The sequence below is a fragment of the Hyperoodon ampullatus genome (genome assembly GCF_949752795.1).
Source record: "Hyperoodon ampullatus genome assembly, chromosome: 2".
NCBI classification, from domain to species: domain Eukaryota; kingdom Metazoa; phylum Chordata; class Mammalia; order Artiodactyla; family Ziphiidae; genus Hyperoodon; species Hyperoodon ampullatus.
In genome coordinates this window covers 108,709,485-108,733,689 of record NC_136915.1, presented here as the reverse complement: position 1 = coordinate 108,733,689, position 24,205 = coordinate 108,709,485, and the positions used below count along the sequence as shown (strand labels likewise).

Sequence of the window (24,205 nt, the reverse complement as noted above, 5' to 3'; positions counted from 1 at the left end):
ATTCTGTTCCAAGGGAATAATAAAAACATGTCACTTTAGAATACCGATATTCTGGAAACAACCTCAAAAGTGATTATTTCAATAAATTATGGTATACTCATATAATGGAATACTATGCCAACATTCACAATAAAGTATAATATGTATTAGTGTAGAAAATTGTTCATTACAAAGCAAAATGTAGGGGAAAGTTCAATTACTGTGGAAATAGCCCCACACGTATGCATGAAAAAAAAGACTGGAAGACTATATATCAAGTTTATCTTTATGGGAGCATGTGTGATTCTAGTTTTCTTTAAAGATCGGATGTAGATGGTTTTGCGATCTGTCAACAGACCTTAGATTCTATACTTCATTGTTTGGGAGAATTAAGGCCACTATTCACAGACTATTGGGACTGAACAGGCAATGACAACTTTGCAAAATAAACTAAGAGGTAAATGAGAGCTTCTCAACAGGGTGTTTCAAATAGGGGATGAAGTATGTTGTTGGCAGGGCAGCATTTAATTCTGAAATTTCTATTCCTTGACAAAGTATACACAAAGAGAAACAGACATAGTCCACTGTATAATCACTTCCTTATTATCACAAGTGTTATCAAACACTGGTTTGTTCATTTATTTCTCCCAATTCCTCAGAAGCCAAGACTTTGTCTTTCAGTCTCACTATCCCCATCCACAGGTCTTTGGGCAAGAATCCCCAGACCCTCTGCCATCCCCGGAAAGTATTTCCAAGGAGCCCGGCTCCTGGCTCTTCATTTCTTTACTTCAGGTTCCTGTCCCGGACTGGGTCCCTGGGTCCAGAGACAGGGCCACCTCGTTCAGACCGCATTTTCCACTAACCTCTGGGTCAATGCCACGTAACGTCGCCGACTTCCCCACTGCAGCTTCGTACAGCTCCCGCTGGCCGCCCGGGCAGAGGGGGAGCCCAAGGTCCTTTTCCGCAGGAGCACGGCCACGGAGGAGGACCGGCAAAGAGGGAAAACATGTGCCGCTCTACCCCAGCATTTCGGTGGTTTCCGGGGACGCTCTTTCTTTCTTCTCGCTGGGCGATTGGAGGACCGGCGAAGGGCTGTTTGAGGAGCCGGCGGGCGGGCCGCGGCGGGCGGACTCTCCTTCCTGCACCTCTTTGGTGCTGGGAGGCGGGCCTCGAGGTTGCAGTCTGCGCCGCCGCCTCTGTGGGCCGGGCGAACTCACGTGACCCGCACTGGCTCTGGAGCGGCTGGCAGCACTGAGGAAGCGGCGGCGGCGGCGCGGCGGCAGAGGCGGCGACAGCAGCTGGGAGGTAGCGACCTGGAGAGCGACCGGCCGGCCGCCCTCTCGGACGGCCGCGGCGAAAGAGAAAAATGGCGGAGGCCTCGGCGGCCGGGGCTGGCGCGGGCGCCGCGGTTGCCGCGCACCGGTTTTTCTGCCACTTTTGCAAGGGCGAGGTCAGCCCCAAACTACCGGTAAGAGCCCTGTGTCCTCTGTGCTCGGGCATCGGCCTGGATTCCTCGCCCCGATATCCCGGAACGGGTCTTAAGCTTCCCGCCCATCCCCGACTCCCCTGACATCGGTCTCCCAAGTACTTGCTGCCTCCCGGTCGCTGGCCCCAAACCCCGGGCGTCCCTGTCCTGGCTCCGTAACTCCCGCTTGCATGCTCCACCTGCCCCTCACTCTCTCTCCCCTCTTGACCGGCCCCACCTCCAATTTTTTTTTTTTTTTTTGGTCTTCTTTAGCAAGTTCTCTTCTGATATCCGCTCAGTTTTCTTGCACTCTTCTTCACCTTGTCTCCTTCCCACGATGACCTCTCTTTTTCCCCCACTCAGATACTCTTTCCGCTGTTGCTTCTCACCTTTCTCTATTTCCTTTTCCACTTTTCACCAGATCCTCCCCTCCCCCATCCTCATTGAAGCAAAATAGCGGATTGCTGAGGATTGTCCTTATTCGGTTGTCTCTAGGGAAGAAAGGAGGAAGAAAGCACAGAAAGAAAGAGAGGGTTGGAAGGTAACTGGGATGGAGAGGGGGATTTTGCTCTTCAGGGGTTTCCAGCGTTCTTGTGAAAGTGAAAACAGCAGTGTACTAATGACTTGCAGACTGCCTGCGCTCCCTATTACTGTTGAAGGAAATGGCTTTAGGAAGAAGGCAGAACATACTGTTTCAACTTGCTTATTTTGGTTGTCATGCTGCCAGTGTCTTTAGCACCACCTGCCTTACCCACCCCTCCTCCCCCGTTCTATCTCTTCACTTAATAGAAAAGATCTAGGACAGAATGCTGGGGACCGCATCATCTGATGTAAAATTGGTTTTCACCACTATCTGCCAGACTGTGTTAGCCCCTAGAGAGGTAGTGCTATGGCTGTGACAAAAAGTGCTTCTGCAGCATGCTAGCCAGCTACAGCATGCCAATCGCACAGGCTGCTTGGGGTTGGGTTATAGCTACCACAGGGAGACCCACCAGGGTGAATGTTAATCCTACCTTTGGCCAACCATCTTTAGAACTAGTTATGTGTGTTCTTTTCCTTAGAAGTATCTGTGTTCAGCCTTAAGACAGGGTGCCTGTCTAACAACTTCCCTCAGTGTTTATAGTGGCTCATACAATCTGTAAGAAAGCCTACTAAAGTGTGTCTGTATGTCTTATTTCTTGGAAACACAAACGGAGTCCAGTGAAAAGTGCCTAAAAGTTATTTTAGCCTTTTTCACTTAAAGGTTGTGCATTTTCAGGCTTTTACAGCATTTTCTTTTCTTCTCTTTTTGCCCGACCGCCAGCTTCATAGTTGCATTGTCATCTACATGCTGTTTTAGTTTTGTTTGCTGATTCGGCTGTGTTTGTGTCTGTGTGCTTTTTGCCATACTTTAGTGCTGAGAAGAGCAGGTGCCTTGTTTTTTTGTCAGCGGACACCAGAGCCTCCAGAATGCTCCCTTACCACAGAGAAGGAGTCTGGAATTCAGCCAGTATGTGTGTGACCAGTGACATGTTGAATGTGATGTCCTATTGAACAGTGTGGCCTCAGCTCTTCTGATCTTTAAGTTGCTGTTCACTGTTTGCCTTTAGGAGTGAGAAAACAGTCTAACTTTCCGCAAGTTTTTATATCTTTTCTTCTTACATCTCAAGTCCTCACTTCAAAGTGCTCTTGAAAAGGGATCATTTGAAAGACTTTTTAGGTGTTTTTCTAAGCCTTAGTTTGATACATGGAGGGGAAGTTGTTGATCTTTTTAGGCTGATTTATTATCTGTCATGCCTGATTTGTAAATTGAGGCCTAACACAATTAAGTGTAACTGAATACTTCCTGCAGACATACCAGGTTCTCTCAGCTGAATGTCCTGGAGGTGATACTGAGGAGTATGTGGTTCCCGCTCTTAAGCACCTCACAGTTTTGTTGGAAAAAGTAACAACTAAGGTGAATGAGGATGGTTAATAATGTGCTTTAGAATTCAGAGAGGGGGAGACATGGTAGCATTGGTGATGTGAGGTCGGGGAAGGAGTGACAGATGAGATGGGATTTAAATTGAGTTTTGAAGGATAGGTAGAGTTCAGACTGAGGAGACAGCATAGACTGAGGTAGGAAAGGAAGCGTGAGTTGAGGAAGAAGGGAGAAACATTTAGTAAATCATTGTTGCTATGCATTTTTAGGAAAGGTACAGTGAGGATAGGAATATAGTTTTGATTTCTGGATGAGCCAGTGAGTTTCATGTTTCATGACCATTTCTGTATCCTTAACTCTAGACTGTCATCTTGAAAGTGTTGATTGTAAGAATGACCAGGTTAGTAAGTGGCTGATTCAGTACAAATCAATCTCTGCTACTGAAAAACCAATTCAGCACTGGTTAGTCAGTAAGATTATCATATATATTGGACAACATTGAAGTTTTTTAAAAATAATTTTTTATATAAACTTGGGATTCCCTCACTGTAAGTACTCAGCATTCATTAGGCATGCATTGTTTCTTGAACTGGATCAATGTTGTGGGAAACCTGAATGTCTTTCTGCAGATAGCGAGAATAAAGTTTTTCTTTGTCTGGGGTTAATTTACATCTCAAGAGGGTACTTTGGTGGTAGTTGGATCACAAGATCCATTACCCAGGAGTGTTGCCCTCTCTGAACACCAGAGGCTGGTATTGAGTTTTACATCAGCCTTTAGTGAGCCATTGCTAGGGTTGTTTCTTCACCTGGTCAGTGGGAGGAACTGCTTCAAAGCCATCTCATCTCTTGCCAATTTATTCACCACATAAAGTCATAATTTTGTTCAGTGGGACGAGGTTGCAAGGTTTTACAACTCTTTATTTCTTTTCCCTTCCCCAATCTTTAGGTTATAGCACTTCATGATACATTTGGAAGTGTACAGGCAATAGCAATAGCTTGCTCAATGTTCATCCCTGAAACTACCCTTAGGTTTTTATTGTTTTTCTTGTCAGTCCTGCTACTCTGAAAGATTCACAGGCCCAGCTAACTTCAATGGCTATATTAAAAGTTTTTTTTTTTTTTTTTTTTTTTTGGTTATAACTTCTGAGAGAGATTGGAGTATGTCTAATGCTATGTAGGTTAAGCCACATTTGGTTGAATTAATTTAATTTGATGAAATAACCTCCTTACTCCTAATCCTGATCTATCTATCTTAGCTTTGTGTGTTTTTGATTTGGATCCTCCCAGATAAGAAGACAAAAGTTTCTTTTAGAAAGAAGATATTAAGAAATGAGGGGGAAATCATGAAGGGAATTTTAGAATGAAAATATATTCAGTGGTATTGTTATCATTAGGTTTCTAAAAAGCCTTTATTCTAGAAGTGAATAATGATTTAGGAATTTATTTTTTTATTAACAGTGTTTTCCTATTTACAGTGGAAATGGTTTTAGTAAAATTTAGTGAAAGCTAAACTTGGATTTTAAAATAAGAGATTTTGATTATATGGTCTGAAGCCCTAGTGTTTCAGGTTTATATATATAACTGGGTAAAATGGCATTGTATATTTTTTGGTCATCAGATGACAAAGGAAATACTTAAGTAACTTAAAGTTATTTTGAAAATACAGCAGAAGCTTCTACCTCACCTGACTATCCCATTGAGAGACACTGTGAAGCCAAGACTGATGGAGTTAACTATGCGACACTGAGGGATGACTGGGTGGTGCCACAGAGGGCTGTGTCATGGAATGTAAAGGTGTCATTCCATCTCCATACTGCCGACCCCCACTTTTAAATAAAGGTCAGGGAATATTACCTTATGAGATTAAATCCTGTAGCGTCATTAAGCAGGTGAGATAAATCATATGCAGAGTAAACTACTTTCGATATTGAAACTAGGGTGATTCTTAAGTGTTTTATGGAGATCAGAGTATCCAAAGCCAGAGAAGAGACCAGTGTAATTAAGGACTGCAAGTGTATTGCTCACCTACCTCTGAGGCTTTGTCTGAAGGAAGTAGCTGGCTTCTCTCCCTCTCACATCTCCTTATTATTATCACCTTTGATCTAATAAAATGTCATCCTTATCAATAAGTAATATTGGTTTGGTTCTTTACCAAGTGCTATACAAGTCATTGTCATTGTGCTGTACTCGTAATGACTCTAATACAGGAAAACTTTCTAACCACCCCATAAGAGTAGGTAAAAAGTAGACTCCCTAAAGACTTGGTGATTCTTAAAACTCTAAGCTCACTGACCTTGCTTTTTTTTTTTTTTTTGCGGTACGCGGGCCTCTCACTGTTGTGGCCTCTCCCCTTGCGGAGCACAGGCTCCGGACGCGCAGGCCCAGCGGCCATGGCTCACGGGCTCAGCCGCTCCGCGGCATGTGGGATCCTCCCGGACCGGGGCACGAACCCGTGTCCCCTGCATCGGCAGGCGGACTTTCAACCACTGCGCCACCAGGGAAGCCCTGACCTTGCTTTTTAAAGTTGCATGATTCTTAGAAAGATCCTAGAGCGGTGTCTAAGTAATGTTAGTAGTTTTGTTGAGCTGAGGGAACAAATTAGTTATTTGAGCTGGGTTTTAGAGGTTTTAATAATTAGATTTCTTGTTTTTAAATAAATTTATTTTATTTATTTATTTTTGGCTGCATTGGGTCTTCATTGCTGTGTGCAGGCTTTCTCTAGTTGCGGCGAGCGGGGGCTACTCTTCGTTGCGGTGCATGGGCTTTTCATTGCGGTGGCTTCTCTTGTTGCAGAGCACAGGCTCTAGGGCGCATGGGCTTCAGTAGTTGTGGCGCATGGGCTTAGTTTCTCCGTGGCATGTGGGATCTTCCTGGACCAGGGCTTGAACTCATGTCCCCTGCATTGGCAGGCAGATTCTTAACAACTGCGCCACCAGGGAAGTCCCAATAATTAGATTTCGTAAATTCTGCTATTGGTGACTTCAGTTAAAAAGTGTGCTTGATTATCTAGCATCTTTCTGGTGCTATATAGCCAACTGTTTATTAAAAGTCTCTTGAATGATAGTCTCTTGACCCCGTAGTTATATTCAAAAAGTAGTGGTGTTAGTGGTATGACATCTTTATCTAAAAGGCTTCAGTGGAAGAAAATGCAGGTGCTACCATGTGAAGTTTGAACATACAGTGTCAGTAAGTATATTCCCTGCAAAGATCTAGAAATAAGAAATAGGTATTCTTATGGGTAGAATGCTAGTTCTGGTCTTGAAATTCTACTGATAAATAGACATGTATATCTTGGGTAAATCTGTGGGATTTTTTTCAGTATGAGGAAGAACAAGAATCTTTAAACTCACTGCAGATGAAATTCCTTATATTTTTTTGGGAAGTACCAGCTGATTGCTAACACTTTGTGTTTCTTTATGTTTACTTGGCTTTTTATGACCTTTGCTTATGTCCAGGGAGAGGATGCTAAGGTCTCTCAGACAGCCATCTTATTAGAAGAGGAAAAAAAAAAAAGTGGATTGTTTCTTATTCTCTGTAGTCAAATTAGAAGGGGTCTGAAAATAAGAAGCCTTTGGATACTGACTTATTTTTATGTCTCCACAGCTTAATATTGATAAATAAAGGAGATAGTGTAGAGTAGTGGCTCTCAACTGGGGGCAGTTTTGCATTTTAGGAGGAAATTCGGAAACATCTGTAGACATTTTCTACAACTGGGTTGTTGTCACTAATGGGGGAAGGGGAGGGTTGTTTCTGGCATCTATTGGATAGAGGCCAAGGATGCTGCTAAACATGCTTCAATGGACAGGACAGCCCCCAACAATAAAGGATTATCAGGCCCAAAATGTCTAGAGTGCTGAGGTTCAGGAGCCCTGGGTATAGAAGGATAAAGGGATAGTCATTGGCTTCTCGTGTCAGTCGTGCTTAAGGTTTTGTCCTGGGTTAGTTTTGATTTCTAATTTTGGGATCCTATTGAGAATTTTCAGGAAAATAATTGAGACCATATAATTTTAGCCAAAGCCCTGATGGTTGGGATTGTTTAGAACAGGAGTTAAGTGGCTGCTATTCCATTATAGCAGTATCTCTTGGGGTCACTTTCCTTCCTTGTGATTACTGAGACCAGAGGAATTGGATCACTCCTCTCAAGTTACACACTAGGGCAACTTCTAAAAGAAAAGTATCCAAATTTTTTGTCAGTTGGGAATTGAGGTGGTAACACCACATGTAACTTAGTAAGACATCTGGAAATTCCAGTTTGAAAACAAAGCAAAAAGCAGACAAGTCTAACTTAGTTTTTCTATAGCTCATCTTAGCATTAATCAAGTTTTACTTTCTGTGTTTCTCGTTCTTGAAAGTTTTCCTGAGCTTAGGAGATGTTGTGCTTAAACGTTGTTTCTTCAAACTCTTGGTCGAGTGGGTGAATTAAAGTTATCAATTCTTGTTCTAAAACTAATTCTTCAAAGGGCTGGAGTTGAGTCATCTGACCCTCTCAGTTTATCTTAGTATATCCCACTGTAAAATACTACTGAGGTGTGCCTATTGAAAGCTTGAGTGGGTATTCGGAGAAATGGAGCTATGTAATCTTTGATTGAAAGGTTGTGTAGGAATGAGCAGTCCTTATTTGTAGAGAAATAAGGCCTTTACCATAGGAGAAACATTTTAGGTAGTTCTTACAGTTTTACATAAAGAAGTTTAGGTTAGGTTCTGAAAGATTTTTTTTAAATCTTTTAAGTTCAATTGTTAGCAGTTCAAAGTTCCTTAGAAGTTTCCAGATGCATATATAACAAATAGAAGTGGTGATTTTAAACTAGGCACACTTTTCTTGTATGTTAAATAGATTGCCCAGCTTCTTTTCCCAAAATAGGCCAGTTAGTTTTGTTTTCCTTGAAGAGCCGTTAAAGTAGATAATCTCTCTCCTTGATGATTTCAACAGTGTCACAAGGAAGTTCTTAGTAGGCAGGGTATCCTATATTCACCTCTTTGCCACTTACTTTCATGTTGTGCAGATTTGAATAGACTTAAACCTAGAGGACCGTCTTCCAATAAAGGTTTTATTGTGTTTACTTTTCAGCATGCTTAGAATTTACATTCTCAGAAGAAAGAAAAAATCCCATAGTTATGTGTCCTTTCTTTTCTTTTTCTGGATTGTCTAAAACCTATAGATATCCTACAGTGATGCTGATCTTCTAGCCCGGTAGTTCTCATACCTGTCAGACCCAGTGCCCTCTTTTTATAATATACATTTTGAAACACTATCTTTAATGAAATGAAATTCTTAGGTAATACAACTTCCTTAAACATACATTTAAAAAATTCTCTAGATGTAAGATAAAGGTTAAATAAAAAGAAAGTAACTCATGACAAAATAATATGCATTTCAATGTGTAAATACTCAGAAGTCCATTATAGGAAGATATATATAATGTAGTAGATATTGGCACCAAACACAGACATAACAGCTGCCCAAGGAGATTAGCTATAAGGGTATTTATGCCTTAAATAGCATGAGTGGTAAGCCACCAGAATGGTGAACAATTCTTGATAAAGGTACAAATAAAGTATAATTTTCTCTTGTTTTATTCAGTAGTTGTTTTTCTGGACATACAGTGCATGGTGTTTATATATAGAAAGAGTTGGTGTTTATATATAGAATGGAGTTAGGTTCTAGGCTTTGGTAATTGTAAAGATATTTTTTATCTACTTAACTATACATAGGAAGTTTAAGAATGGAGACATTTCTTTGTGCTGGAGTTTCTTATGCTTATGGACTCTGTCCATTAAATTAAGTAGCATTTCTTAATTGCTCTGACAACAAAAACACTTCAATAGATGTCCAAAATGTCCCACAGATGATTGTATTATCCTCATTGAGAATGACTGCTAGTCACAGGAAAACATTTTCCCGTTTTATCACTCTTCTTTTCTCTTGCTTATTATTCACTACTTTAGTGTAGTACTTTTAACATATTGCAAGATTCAGTCTTTGTCATTTAGACTTGATTTACTTTTCCTTTAGACAATTTGTCCTATATCCCTTTAAATTTCTCACTTCCTCACCACTCTTGTCATCATTTTTGACTAACCTGTTGAATGGAACTTAGCTGCTTCTAGTGAATCTTCTGTAATTTAAGTGGTAGTCAGTGGTACTTTATTCTCAAATGAACTTATGAAGCTGTTGATTCCCTGATTTTATTTTATAGTACCAGTTATAAGGTTCTGATCTTGTACTACAGTCACTGCTGAATGGTTAGAGGCATTAGTATTCCTAGTTAAGACAAGTTAGGTTGAGGAATGGAAATTTTGTACGTTAAGCCTGTTGGTTTGAAAAAAAATTATTGTTATTTTGATAGTTGACGTAGTGTGAAGACTATAACGGTATGTTTACTTTTTGTTTAATTACATGTAAAAGGCAAATTCAGCAAATTAGTTTTCACTGCTCTTCTTAATTTGCATGTTTTAGATTAAAAAGTGTTTGGAAGTAATATGAACAAGTGAGAATAAGGAAAGTATTTAATTCCCTAAATTTTTCAACTTTGTTTTCCTAATCACTAAAATTATTGGTTTATTATTCTGTGCCAAGTGTAGGTGCTGATTCAGTTAGGGAGTCCTGTTTTAATAATATACTAGCATTCTGGTTCTTTGTTCTTTTTTAAAATTTATTTATTTATTTATATATTTTTTATTTTTTGGCTGTGTTGGGTCTTCGTTTCTGTGCGAGGGCTTTCTCTAGTTGTGGCAAGCGGGGACCACTCTTCATCGCTGTGCACGGGCCTCTCACTATGGCGGCCTCTCTTGTTGCAGAGCACAGGCTCCAGATGCGCAGGCTCAGTTGTGGTGGCTCACGGGCCTAGTTGCTCCGCAGCATGTGGGATCTTCCCAGACCAGGGCTTGAACCCGTGTCCCCTGCATTGGCAGGCAGATTCTCAACCACTGCGCCACCAGGGAAGCCCCTGGTTCTTTGTTTTTGAAATGCAAAATTTTATTTGAGCCAAATTGAGCATTATAACCCTGGAACAGACTCTCAGAAAGCTCTGAGAACTGTTTCCTACTAGCATTCTGTTTTAACATACAATCAGTATTAGATGAGCAGATTCAGAGTTCCCAAGGTTTTTAATAAGGTCAGCAATGTAACATACGTCTTTCTCATCTTGCAACACTAATGTTGTAAAAGGGTTCCAGAAGTATGTCTATTTCTATTCCTGAGTGTGAATTATTTCTCTGAACTCAAATCTTTAGTGATTGTTTCCCTGGCTGTTAATCAGGAAGAAAACCAGTTTACAAAAACAAAAAAAACCCACCATTAGGCCACAGTTTTTTAGTGTTATACAAGGATACCTATATAGTTTAAATATTGTTTGGAGAGCTGTGATTCAGTTCCAGGCCAATAGAACTGCCTTTATTTATGGTCTCACTCCCTACGAATAGTAACATTCACAACCATCATCATTTTGTTCCTTCATTCCAGGCCGTGATTGAACATTGACATTATCAGGGACTCCAAATAGGAATGTATAATCAACCAACCTTCTTTAGTGCATTGTGTAACAAGGCAGAAAATCAGGTCACGAGACAAAGCGTTACTTGATATAAGCTTGATCAGATGGACAAGAAGCCAAATTTTCTAAGAAAAAAAAAAGACTAAACTATAAGAAGTATCAGAGAAAAAGTTAACATAACATAGCCAGAAAAGATTTAGTTACAGTGTTCTTTGCTTGCTTACACTAAAGGCAGCAAAAAGGAGAACAACTCAGGGGCATAGATATAAAATGGTAAATGATACTAAAAGTTTGACCTTTGTTCTGTTGTGTACCATCATAGTTTGGAGGAAAATTTTGTCTTACGTTCAGTTTAGGCTGATAGAATCTTCTTACATAAGCTGACAACATTCATTCAGCAAATATATTCTAAGCTCAAATTCCAAGCATTGTGCAGAAAGAAAAGCATGCTTGATGGGGAAAGAAAAATAACCTGGGATTAAAAGTCACTGAAATCATGTACAAAAAGTTTATGTTGTAGTAATAAAATCACACTTAGAGAAGTAAAGGCACATAAAACAAACTTCTGTGAATATCCTGATCTTAAGTACTTATCCTCAAAAGAAGAATTGAATGAGTGAGACTTCTTGTTTTCCCGAAGGAGAGTTAGGGGAGACAAGTAAATGAGGACAGCATTTGTGTTCTAGTTTTACAGATGGAGAAACAGGTCTTCCCAAAGACCATGAACTGGTGGAACTGGGAATAGAACTCAGAAATTCTGTTACTGACCTGGGTCCTTGGACTCTTTAATCAATAGAAATTGATAAGAGGCCAGACGAGAAATTCAGGCAAGGCTTTATTGGGCCTCCAGCATGAGGGAGTGAAAATAAGCAAAGAGGTGCCCTTGCTCGCTTTCTGAGGCGGGGCCTAGCTGGTTCCTTAAATGAGGTGAGGGTAGGGGCGGGTTGGTCTGCCCGCAGGTGGTGCCCTGTGTAGGGATCATGTGCTTTTTCTTCCCGACACCTCTGAAAAATCAGTTAGTTTGTGGCCTTTTTGTATCTTACTGTTCATAATTGCCCCAACTGTGCCTCTGTGCAGTTATTTTTAGTTCCTCAGTTTGTCCAGGTGCAAGCACTCCAGTAAGGGGTTCCAGGTCACAGGTCCCAGCCTATCTCAGTTCTGTTATCTTTGTTTTGGGGCTCACTTGATGCTTTTGAAAAGGGAGGAAGTGTAACCTGGCTTGTAAAGGGATAATCATAGGGGATTATGGAAAAAGTCTCTAGAAAAAAGTAGTGTCTTTGATGTTAGAGATGTGAGTTGGCATGAAATTCATGGTGTGGTTGGTTCTAGCCTAGGTAGGAACTGTGATGTGTTTCAAACAGTTTGTGTTCCTAATCCTTCTAGTTAGGAGTTTCTGAACAGTTTTGCCTTGTGATACTCAAAGAGAATATGAACAATAGAACATGACTGACTTAATATTGTGATCTTAGATTTTGACTCTGTCAAATGACACAGAAAATAGGCTTCTCTTTTAGATAAAATAAAAAAAATAGACTTTGATCGTGACTGTAAAGAAAAGCAAAGCTGTGGAATTAGGAAATAAATAGTAAGCCTTTATATTTCATATTCTGAATAAACATTGGATATAAATTTGTATAAAGTTCAAGGGTATGTAAATTTCACAGTATGGGACTTCATATAAATAAGTCCTGGCTTATAGGTCATTGTTCTACCAAGACCTTATATTTTGTGATAATTGATCCCTTGAAATATAAGAAGGAAAAGAAAATAATGCATTAAAACCACCTTTTCCCTTTCACTCTTGTATTCCAAGTGCTTTGTGTCCTCCAATACTGTTCTTCTAAGTGGGTAAGCATCAGGGCTAAGCTGTACTTAGGGAGTTGTCCCTGATTCAGACTATTAATGGTGAAAGATATTTCTGCCTGTGGGTATTTTTAGGTGAAATAGACAGTGGAACATCTGAAGTAGTTCATTCAAGTGTACTTGCTACTGAGTGTCCTCACTTAGGTTGTGTATAGTAAACATTCAGACCCTAGAGGAAAGCAGCTTAGTTTAGTGGAAACAACTGGGTTCCTGTTTCCAGTGATTCTGGGTAAGTAACTTAGGCTTGTTATACTTCTCTTTTACAGATAGGATGGTAGAAATGACCTAATGAAATTTTTTGATAAGACTTAGTGACTGTGGGGACTACATACATTGGCAGTATTTGGGGGGAGGGGTTGGTGTGAAGATTTGATATATTCATACTTAAGCAGAGGAGAGATGTCCATAGTGTCAGACATATAATGGGCCCTTAATTCACTCTTATCCTTGGTTTTTCCCTCCCCCCAAACCTATATTATGCTTAAAATTTAAAACTCTGTTACCTCAACAGATGAATGGATAAAGAAGATGTGGCACATATATACAATGGAATATTACTCAGCCATAAAAAGAAACGAAACTGAGCTATTTGTAATGAGGTGGATAGACCTAGAGTCTGTCATACAGAGTGAAGTAAGTCAGAAAGAGAAAGACAAATACCGTATGCTAACCCATATATATGGAATTAAAAAAAAAAATGTCATGAAGAACCTAGGGGTAAAACGGGAATAAAGACACAGACCTACTTGAGAATGGACTTGAGGATATGGGGAGGGGGAAGTGTAAGCTCTGACAAAGCGAAAGAGAGGCATGGACATGTATACACTACCAAACGTGAGGTAGATAGATAGTGGGAAGCAGCCGCAGAGCACGGGGAGATCAGCTCGGTGCTTTGTGACCGCCTGGAGGGGTGGGATGGGGAGGGTGGGAGGGAGGGAGATGCATGAGGGAAGGGATGTGGGAACGGATGTATATGTATGACTGATTCACTTTGTTATAAATCAGAAACTAATAAAAAAAAAAACAAAAAAAAAACTCTCTGTTACCTCAACAGATGAATGGGTAAAGAAGATGTGGCACATATATACAATGGAATATCACTCAGCCATAAAAAGAAACGAAATTGAGTTATTTGTAGTGAGGTAGATGGACCTAGAGACTGTCATACAGAGTGAAGTAAGTCAGAAAGAGAAAAACAAATACCATATGCTAACACATATATATGGAATCTAAAAAAAAAAAAAGGTTCTGAAGAACCTAGGGGCAGGACAGGAATAAAGATGCTGACGTAGACAATGGACTTGAGGACATGCGTAGGGGCAAGGGTAAGCTGGGACGAAGTGAGAGGGTGGCATGGACATATATACACTACCAAATGTAAAATAGATAGCTAGTGGGAAGCAGCTGCATAGCACAGGGAGATCAGCTTGGTGCTTTGTGATCACCTAGAGGGGTGGGATAGGGAGGTTGGGAGGGAGACGCAAGAGGGAGGAGATATGGTAACATGTATACGTATAGCTGATTCACTTTGTTATACAGCAGAAACTTAACACACCATTGTAAAGCAATTATACTCCAATAAAGATATTAAAAAAACCCACAAAACTCTGTTATATGAATATATGAGGATGATTCTAAGGCCAAGCCCTGGGTGTGGGAGGAGTGTAGAGTCAGAGAGAGACTGTGTTTGGTTCTTGTTTGATCTTCTTACAAATTCTCCTGAATTCATGGATGTTCACCCAAATTGAAGTTAGTAGTACCTCTGAAGAAAAATTAGGAAAAATTGAAATGCCAAGTTAGCCATCTTTAGAAGTGATCCAAGAGATAAATACTTAAAATCCAGTCCAGTCTGGTTGTAATCTCAGTGTAGGGCAGGACTAAATTGTGATTGTAAGTAAGAAAATACAGCCAAGTAATTGTATTATATTCTAACAGGAAAAAGAACTTGTCTATTAGAAGAGGGTGTGGGAATTGTGGGTCAGCAGTGAAAGAATAGAAAAGGAGTCAGAGGCAAACATATGCTGTGTTCTTCCTGCCCAGAGGGAGAGGAAACCCAGATCATTGATTTTTGAGGATGTGGTTTATGTTCATAGTGGGAATGGATATATTAGGCTATCCTAGCATGATGACACAAGCTATATATCCAGTTGCCTACTGCTCTGATTCTCTGCTTATTTAGCAGGTGATTATAATCTGGAATAACAATAATAGCTATATTTATTAAATGTCTACTATCTAATGTGGCAGTCACTGAGTTAAGTATTTTGCAAACATCTTAAACTTTACAGTAATACAGCATTGAAGCAAGCATCTCCATTTTACAGATGAGGAAATTGAGTCTCAGAAATGTAATATGACTCTCCCAAGACTTCATATCTAATAAATAGAGACCTGAGATTAGAATTCAGGTCTCTGATTCCAAAAATCTTTCCTCAATGCGTATGCCTCTTTCCTCTATTTAGGTGGATTTATGTATTGAGGAAGACTGTGCTGAATTGTAAAAGTAAATGGGCCACTTGATAACTCTTTTTCATTGAAATTAAATGGGCATTCTGAGATGGCCTCTGAATTTGGTTTTATGTGACTCTTCCTCTAAGAGACAGATCTTCTCTAGGTGCTAAATTAGATTTCTGAGCTTGTAAGATTGAAGGTTTCAGACCCTGGATGGTATGTTCATCGGGGTACTGCTCCCCTGTAAGGGAAGGAGGGGGCTGAAAGGCTGCTGAACCTCCCAAGTCCTCGTTTGGCCTTGACATAAACGTTTCCATTCAATCCTCAGCAAATTATAGTTCCTGTTCCCTTCTCTAAAAGAATAGTTATTTTCAATCAATGAAGTGTAATGAAAAGAATATGGAATTTTGAATTCAAGAAAGACCAAGATTCAAAGCTTTTCCTTCATCCTTTGGGCAATTTTCTGGTTTTCTGTTACTGCCTAAAAAAATCACCCCCAAATTTAGTGGCTTAAAACAGTATTATCTTTCCTGTTCCTCTGGATTTACAGAGTTCAGCTGGTCAGTTCTCACTGGAGATCTTTCATGCATTTGTAGTCATACAGAACCTGGAGAGGGAGCCATCTGAAGCCTCTATTGGAATGGACCTTCAAGATAGTTTTTCTCTTTTACAATCCAATCCTTCTCTGAGGTCTTAGTGCTCCTCTACGTGGCCTCTCTGTCCAACAGAGTAGCCCAGACTTTTGTGGCTGCTCAGGGCTTTAAGAGTCAGGAAGCAGAAACTGTTAGGCAGTTAAGAGCATTGTCTGGAATTGACTCAGTGTTCTACAGGTAAAGAAGTCACAGGGCCCTCCAGATTCAAAGAGGGTGGAGTGGAGGGTTACATTGCAGAACAGCATGCGGGTTGGGAGATTTTGTTGGGGCCATCTTTGGAAAATCAAATCTGCCACAGACAACTTATTTCTTTCTTACTTACAACTTCATGTTCTTATTTGTGAAGTAGAAATAACAGTATTTTCCTCACAGAGTGGTTAACAGGAATAGCACAATGTCAAGCATGTAGTTGTTTCATAAATCTAAGTACCCTTTCCCCTTAATTCTCTAACATAATAGATTATTTCTAATCTACTTTTACTTTACACAGTTTTTTTTTTTTTTTTTTTTTTTGTGGTACGCGGGCCTCTCACTGTTGTGGCCTCTCCCATTGTGGAGCACAGGCTCCGGACGCGCAGGCTCAGCGGCCATGGCTCACGGGCCCAGCCGCTCCGCGGCACGTGGGATCTTTCCAGACCAGGGCACGAACCCGTGTCCCCTGCATCGGCAGGCGGACTCTCAACCACTGCGCCACTAGGGAAGCCCCCCTACACAGTTAAGTACATAGTTTGGTTAACACTTACTTGACCTATGTTTCTCAGACTGATGTAACTTAAAACAAAAAAAACCTTTTTCATGGAAAATTTCTAACATATTAAAAGTAGAGAGAGGGACTTCCCTGGTGGCACAGTGGTTAAGAATCCACCTGCCAGTGCAGGGGACACGGGTTCAAGCCCTGGTCCGGGAAGTTCCCACATGCCACGGAACAATGAAGCTCATGTGCCACAACTACTGAGCCTGCGCTCTAGTGCCCGCGAGCCACAACTACTGAGCCCTCATGCCACAACTACTGAAGCCCACGTGCCTAGAGCCCAGGCTCCGCAACAAGAGAAGCCACCACAATGAGAAGCCTGCGCATCACAATGAAGAGTAGCCCCCGCTCCCCACAACTAGAGAAAGCCCGTGCACAACAATGAAGACCCAATGCAGCCAAAAATAAATAAATAGATAAATTAATTAAAAAAAAAAAGTAGAATAGTATAAGAAGCCCACATGTACCCAGGTTCAGTAATTACCAACTCATGGCCAATATTCTTCATTCACCTCCACCCTTACACAACATCCGGTCTCCAGATTAGTTTGAAGCAGTTGCTGGAAATCAGGGGGAAATTAGTGTGATTTCAGAAGAAAATGGCGGTAGTAAATAGAGTGCTATCAGGCCTTTAAAAAGAAAATCTAGAAACTGGAACTATAGTATCTTCAGAATGTTATTTTTGGGTTTTTAGGCTTCCAAGAGAATGGTTTTCTCAGACCAGACCTTTGTTCTGAGATCAGACTACTGAAGTATGTAGGAGACAAGTATGCATTTTTTACTTTGATAATTAGAGAACGACGGGCTTGTGAATTCTGAAAAGTTCTCCGTATTTCCTGTAATGTTGATTTTAGGAGGAATAGTTCATGGCTGAGAGGTTGGTTTGTTCTATAATAAGCTACTTTTATCAAGAATAATTCACAGAGCATTTGGAAGGAATTTTGGTTCTCTTCCCTGTAATCAAAATAGAATTACCTAGAAAGGTTTGATTGTGCTAGTAAATGGAAGGAATACCTAGTGGCAGGAAGAAGCCACTAGGTACTCCTGTAATTATAGTACTTCTGTAATTTGGTTTATACCTCTGAAGTGTCCTATTCTGTGAAGGAGCTATCTATGATGGCTGACAGCCTGATTCCTAGAACTATGACTGGGATCATGAAATGAGGACTTGTATGTTTCTCTACTCTAAATCAGTGTGATTCTTGCTTCAAGTCTTTTTTGTCTTCCCAATTGTAATATCTGCCTTTTGAAATTATTTTCTCTCTACCACAACTCTAAACATTATTGCAAGTTTAGTATCAATGTAGACCACCCTTTAAGTCTAAAGACCTTCATACCTACTCTACTTTAGCCAGCTACTCCCATAGCTGTATCTTGGACTTTGTGATCATCCAGAACATTGCTACTTCTGAAATCTTAGGCTTCACTCTCCCATGAGCAGGCCACAACTTCTTAAGCTTCCAGCTCTTTTCTTTACTTCCACTCCAACCATCCTCTAATTGTATTAGATTCTGGTACTTTGACTCCTAGTTGTGAGGTGTGTGGCAAGTAATTTCATGTTTGTTTATTCAATAAATATTTATTGAACACCTTTCTGTCCTAGGGATATAATGGTAAACAAAACTGATCTGGACCCTGCCTTTATGAAACTTAAAACTTATTGAATGGTGACAGACATTAAAAAAGCATTAAACAAATATATAATTACAAATTGTGATAAGTGCTATAAAGGAATGAACAGGGTGCTGTAGGAGAAAATAATAAGAGGAAACCACTTTAGATTGGATGATGAAAGAGGGACTTTCTGACATGACCTTAAAATGGAGACCTAAAGGACTAGAAGTCCCTTGCCATGCAAAAAGTTAGGGGAAGAGTGTTTCAGTCGTAGGAGCAGAATGTATGAAAGCTTGAGGTAGGAGTGAGCTTGATGAGTTAGAAGAACTGAAAGAAGGTCCATGTAGTTGGAATTCACTGAGGGAGAGTAGCCTGAAATGAGGTTGGCAAATTAAACAGGCCCTGAATTAGGGCCTTGTAAGGCATGTTTAAGAGTTTGATTTTATTCTAAGTGTTTTTGGAAATAGTTGAAAGGTTTTAAGATGGGAAATGATATATGGTCCATTTTATGTTTTAAAAAGATCATTCTGACTTCTTCATGCAGAACAGATGGGAAAAGGCTAGAAGAGAAGCAGGACAACACTTAAGAGGGAAGTTATTCATTGTCCAGAGCCAGTGTTGGCTTGGGTTAAGATAGTAAGGCAGTGGGGCAAGGAGTAGGTTTGAGAAATGTGTTCGTGGTAGGAGTGCCAGGATTTGATGGTTGGATGTGGAAGATAACAGAGAGGGGGGTGTTAGGAATGACTCCCAGTTTTCTGGTATGAACAAACTGATAATGCCACCTCTTGAGAGAGAGAGAGAGAGAGAGAGAGAGAGAGTGTGTGTGTGTGTGTGTGTGTGTGTAAGTGTAAGAGAGAGAAAGAGCATGAGAGAAAATCCGTATAAGGATAAATGAATCTGGAGTTCAGAAGAGTGGCCTGGGTTAGAGAGAGACGTTTGGAAGTTGTTCCACATATGGGATATTTATTTATTTATTTTTATTTTTAATTTTTTTTCATACAGGGGATTTTGAAGCAATGGGAATGAGTGAGAGAGGAAGAGAAAAGAAAGAGGAGGGCCTGGCACTGGGATGGTGACAAATCACATTTTGTAATTGATATTTTTTTCTTTTTACTTTAGAATAGATTTAAGGTTAGCCTTCTAAAGTCAATCTCACTTCCTTTCAGATAAACTTTCTTAGTGGGAGAGAAAGGAACGTAGTTACTGCTGCCTGGGAGGGTGGGGGATGAAGGAGTAGAGGGAAGGGCTCAGGCATTCATGTTGTCTCCAGATTATTTCATTTCTGGAGTAGTTCACAGTATGGCCATTATGAGTGATTCTTGTCTTTCACGTGTATAGAGGAGAGAAAAGGTTGAGAGATTTCTAATCCACAGGGTAAAGTTCATGGTAATCTGAAGTTTTCCACAGTCTGGTTCCAGCCTGCCTATTCATACTCATCATACCATTCCCCTCCAACCTCCATGCATGCTATATTCTCTTGTTACAGTTATTAACCCATAATTTCCTTTTTTATTGAGCAAACAGAGTACTGTTTTAAGTCTATGTTTCAGATAAAGCCTTCCCTGATTCCCTCAGGCAGACTTCGGTATTTGTTTATATTCCCAGTGTGCACTGATTAAAGAAAGTCTTTTATTAAATTTTACTGTTTCTTGCATTGACTGTCTCCTCACCAAACTAATCTTGACAGAAGGGATTGGTCTTTTTTCTTTATATCTCTTTTAAGAAAACATTTGAATATTTGAGTTACCATTCTGACTGTCTTTGTTTGAGTAGGCAAATACAGCTTACATTTCCTTCTGATAAGACAAACGTTCAGGTTTAGAAAATATAGAGAGCAAGAAAATAGTTGAAAATGTCTTTCCCAGATCTATTTTAATAGGTAATTAAAATATACTTTTAAAAAACTATGGTAAGGCAGTCTCTAAATTATATTCTTTCTTATCAGCCCCAAAGCTTGATATTTAAAAGAAATATTTACTTATTTAAAAGAAAGATTCATGGTAGTTAAGGAAATAGAAGCTGATCTAATGGGATTGTTCTGGTTATTTAAATTATCATTTCTATAGAATACCTGAGAATACTAAGTTTTATTTGGAACCACTGATAATCAAAAAGCAGATCAGAAATATTGTAAAACTTCACTGTAAATTCCTAGTCTACAAATTGATTTATTCTGTGATTCAGTTTATGTCTCCTGTATGTACATAGTAAAAAAAAAAAAAAGCAATTTCTGTACCCATGAATATTATAATCTTCTACTGCTCTGATATATGTAGTGGAACTTTTTCAGTAGATTTGAATAGAAAATTAGATAATGAATTCATTCCAGTTAAAAAAAAATAAAAACCTTTGACATTCTTCTTTTAGTTCTCAGTGGGAACTGCTTGTGAAGCCATTCTGTAGACATCTCATGGAATTCTTTATTTGCCAGAGTATAACAGAAAAAACTGTCCTGGGAGTCAGCAAGTACATACAACATTTCACAGCATCAGCTTGTGTACTGCATATTATTCTGAAACTATATACTTAGCTTTCTGATGAACGACTTTTATTTGTCTTCCTTTCTTTTATAGGAATATATTTGTCCCAGATGTGAATCAGGCTTTATTGAAGAAATGACAGATGATTCCAGGTATTGTACAAGCTCATGAATAAATCAGGCATTCTGTTATCAAAATTATTTTTCTCAGCATCAACTGAATGAATAGAAGGGAATTTGTTTTATAACATACTCTATTGAGAGAGAGAAGAAAAGTGGCAGAGCGAAGGGGAAGAAAAATGGGAAAATTTGGAAAATGATGTGATAGTGGGTGTGATGAGATCTACTGTGACATTCCTTGGAAACCTCTGTATCCATATCATAGTAAATCTGGTAAGTTTTCATATATTTTCTAAGAGTTTGGGGTTCTCTTGGATTATTGGTTGGTTTTTAGTGACCACTCTGTGGCCTGAAGGTAAATTGCTGTTATACCTCTTTGGTGGGCTGGTGAGTGACTTCTGACAAATATCTAGTAAGATAAACAGGCTGTTGTAGCCAGGGAAACTGAGTTGTTATTCTTGCAGAAGCCTTGGGTCCCTTGTCCTTATTAGGATTATTGCAGTCAAACTTATGCCATCTTGCCACTGTAATATCAGTGTGTTGGTAATGCTTGAAATTGGCTCTTGTTGCTTTTACTAATGGTATAAAGCCTATAAAAAGGGGACATTATTTCTGAAAGTGACAGTGTTAAGTATTGCTTCTTGGTTAATATGATTAAAACTATGAAAGCTTAACAAAAAGTAGAATAGTGTTGATAGGAGGGCCTTTTTGGGGTAAATGTAATAACACGTTTGTTCTTTTGTGGCTATCTGGTTAAACATTGGTTGGACAATTGAAGAAATACTGACTGGGTAAAAAGAATCTGTAATCTGAAGCTTCTTTTAATCTTGGGATGACTTTGGGGATTTTAATGGCAGTAAATAATTCCTTTACTGTTGCTGTTGGCAGAATATAAAGTTGAAGGTCCCTTCCACAACCAGGAAAAACTACACATTTTACAGTATGTACAATTAGTTTAACTTTATTAATGATCAGTGATTATATATGTATAAATGAACTGGAGCTTCTAAGGCAACATATGGCATGGGATCTAGTTTGGTACAGACACTTAAGTGTTGATATAATAATCTTGGTTTTAAATAGCAATACCAATTCTAAATCTATAAAGATTAGCTTGATAGCAAAATTAGCAATTTTGTGTGGCTGGCATGCTAACTTGGGATAGCTTTTTATTTGTGCTATTATAATTGCATCTAATACTTATTTCAAGCAGGTATGCTCTGCATGCATTGAATGAAGAGCATATTGGTTGTTGCGGGGTGATTTTTTCAAAGTTTTTAAATACTAATCCTGGTTTCTTTAGCCCTGTATACAAAGTATGGTTATAAATGAGGTTTGTGAGTAACTGCAGGATGAATCTTTTCTAGCGGGGAACTATGAATTCTATGGATCCTGCTCTCATTTGACTTAATTCTTTTCTTTGTGCCTTTGTAAGTCAAAGGTTGTCCTGTACAGGTGCTGTTGGTACCAGATACTCAAATGCAAAGATTATGTCTTTTGAAATATCAGTGTTTTAAATAGTTGAAGAAATATTCATCTTAGAATCAGTCTTAGAGGTAGCGTGGTATTCCCTTCTATAAAGTTCATAAACATTTGCTTATTTGAATACTTAGCAATTATAGTAGTAAGTAGTGGATGGTAAAAATTAATGAGAGCAAGTCCTTATGTAAATATTGGATAATGGGTTCCATTTGCTATTAGACATTCAGCTAGAGGGGCATCTTGTAAGTTTTCTTAAGCTTTGTAACATTTCTCAGAACGATGTGGTGGTTATTATCCCTTCTCTATGATTAGCCTTATCATTCTTAAAATGCAAAGGAATTTTAAGGAAAGGGAATGCTGAGGGAGTTTCAGGGGGAGAAGAACCCCAAAAGATAGAGTTCATAGCTTTAATTCCCAAAGATGTTTGAATTCTTGAAACTATATGGTAAAGTCAGGAAAAAGCCCTGGAAGCCTATCTAGACTTGAGTAATAAAATGGATACATAGTGGTAGTTCAATTATTTATTTAGCATGGATGTCCTGGTACTTTTGGGCTTGTTCTACATTTGAAGTGTTTTTTACAAAAGATGTTTTAACTTCTGAAGCAAATACAGTTGTTAAATGGTTTCTAATTAGAGAATAAGGCCTGAGAATGATGACGTAGAGAATGGCATTAGACTCGTTTTTTCACTTTTGCTTCCAGACTAACTGGAGTGTGTTTGTTTCCTCAATGAGCTGAGTGCAATGCCTGGATTGGTATTGTAATTCTGAAAGTGAAAGCTATTTATAATAGTTTGTGGACTTTATTTCATTGGGGTGAGTGTGTGCATGCTTGTGTGCTAGTGTGTGTACTTTGGTGCACTTGTGTGTGTCTCTTGAAGTAAAAGTGATATCCAGCAGTTCTTTGATACTTTCCATCCCGTTTCCGCCAGAGTGTGTGAGCCAGTTTCCTCTCTTCTTTGCAGATTTCATGGGGACAGTGGGATCAAATATTTCCCCCCAGTCTTTGGGAATAGGTTTATACATGTGATATCAATTCAACAACTTTTACTTTCCAGTTATCGATATAGGATGTGGTAAAGAGGGTTTTCAGAAGTGGTGAGTGCTCTGTATAATGGCTGATACATACTAAACACATATATCTGTGGTGTTAATAAAATACAGTCTTTACCCTCTGAATTTATGTTTATGAAAGGAGGGGAACGAGTAGAAATGGATGAGGCAAATTCTAGATATTTATAATACAAGGTTGAATTTAGAATCAAAGTCAGTGCAGAGGGGTGTGGAGGAGTCTTGTTTGGTTGGTGAGTTTAGAAAAGACTTAATGGAGGATGGGCCCTGAAGGGTGGGTAGGATAATCATAGAATAGGATAAGCTATCAGAAGAAGAAAAAATATTTATTGAGCCCTTTTGTAAGGTGCTAAATATAGTACCAGACCCCTTGCATTACTACATTTAATCATTCCCGATAGTTTCAAATGTTGTGTTCATCTGGTGGTTAAATGGTTTTTTAATGAAATATTATTTTGAGAATCTTGTTTTATTTCTTAGCTTCTGAGAATAGATGTTTTTCTTCCTTTGTTCAGATTTGAGTTGCATTGCTGGCTGTGGATCCTTCTTCCTTCTTTGTGATAGTCTCTCTCCCCAATTTTTAAAAAAATTTATTTATTTTATTTATTGATTTTTGGCTGTGTTGGGTCTTCGTTGCCGTGTGCGGGCTTTCTCTAGTTGCAGCGAGCGGCAGCTACTCTTCATTGTGGTGTGCAGGCTTCTCATTTCAGTGTCTTCTCTTGTTGCAGAGCATAGGCTCTAGGCGCACGCAGGCTTCAGTAGTTGTGGCATGCAGGCTTCAGTAGTTGTGGCTCGCGGGCTCTAGAGCGCAGGCTCGGTAGTTGTGGCACACAGGCTTAGTTGTTCTGCGGCATGTGGGATCTTCCTGGACCAGGGCTCGAACCT

General features: G+C 39.4%; 1 protein-coding gene across 1 annotated transcript in view; it reads left to right on the top strand.

Moving 5' to 3' along the window:
* Positions 1–1,330: 1,330 nt before the first annotated feature.
* The window catches only part of RNF115 (ring finger protein 115), a gene marked incomplete at its 3' end in the record, with an annotated part of 59,084 nt that continues 36,209 nt past the window's right edge, over positions 1,331–24,205 (top strand). The window contains exons 1-2 of the mRNA XM_079698686.1: positions 1,331–1,447; positions 20,743–20,801. Of these exons, the coding sequence (XP_079554812.1) occupies positions 1,346–1,447; positions 20,743–20,801 (161 nt within the window). The 5' untranslated portion in view covers positions 1,331–1,345. The remainder of the gene's footprint in view (positions 1,448–20,742; positions 20,802–24,205) is intronic.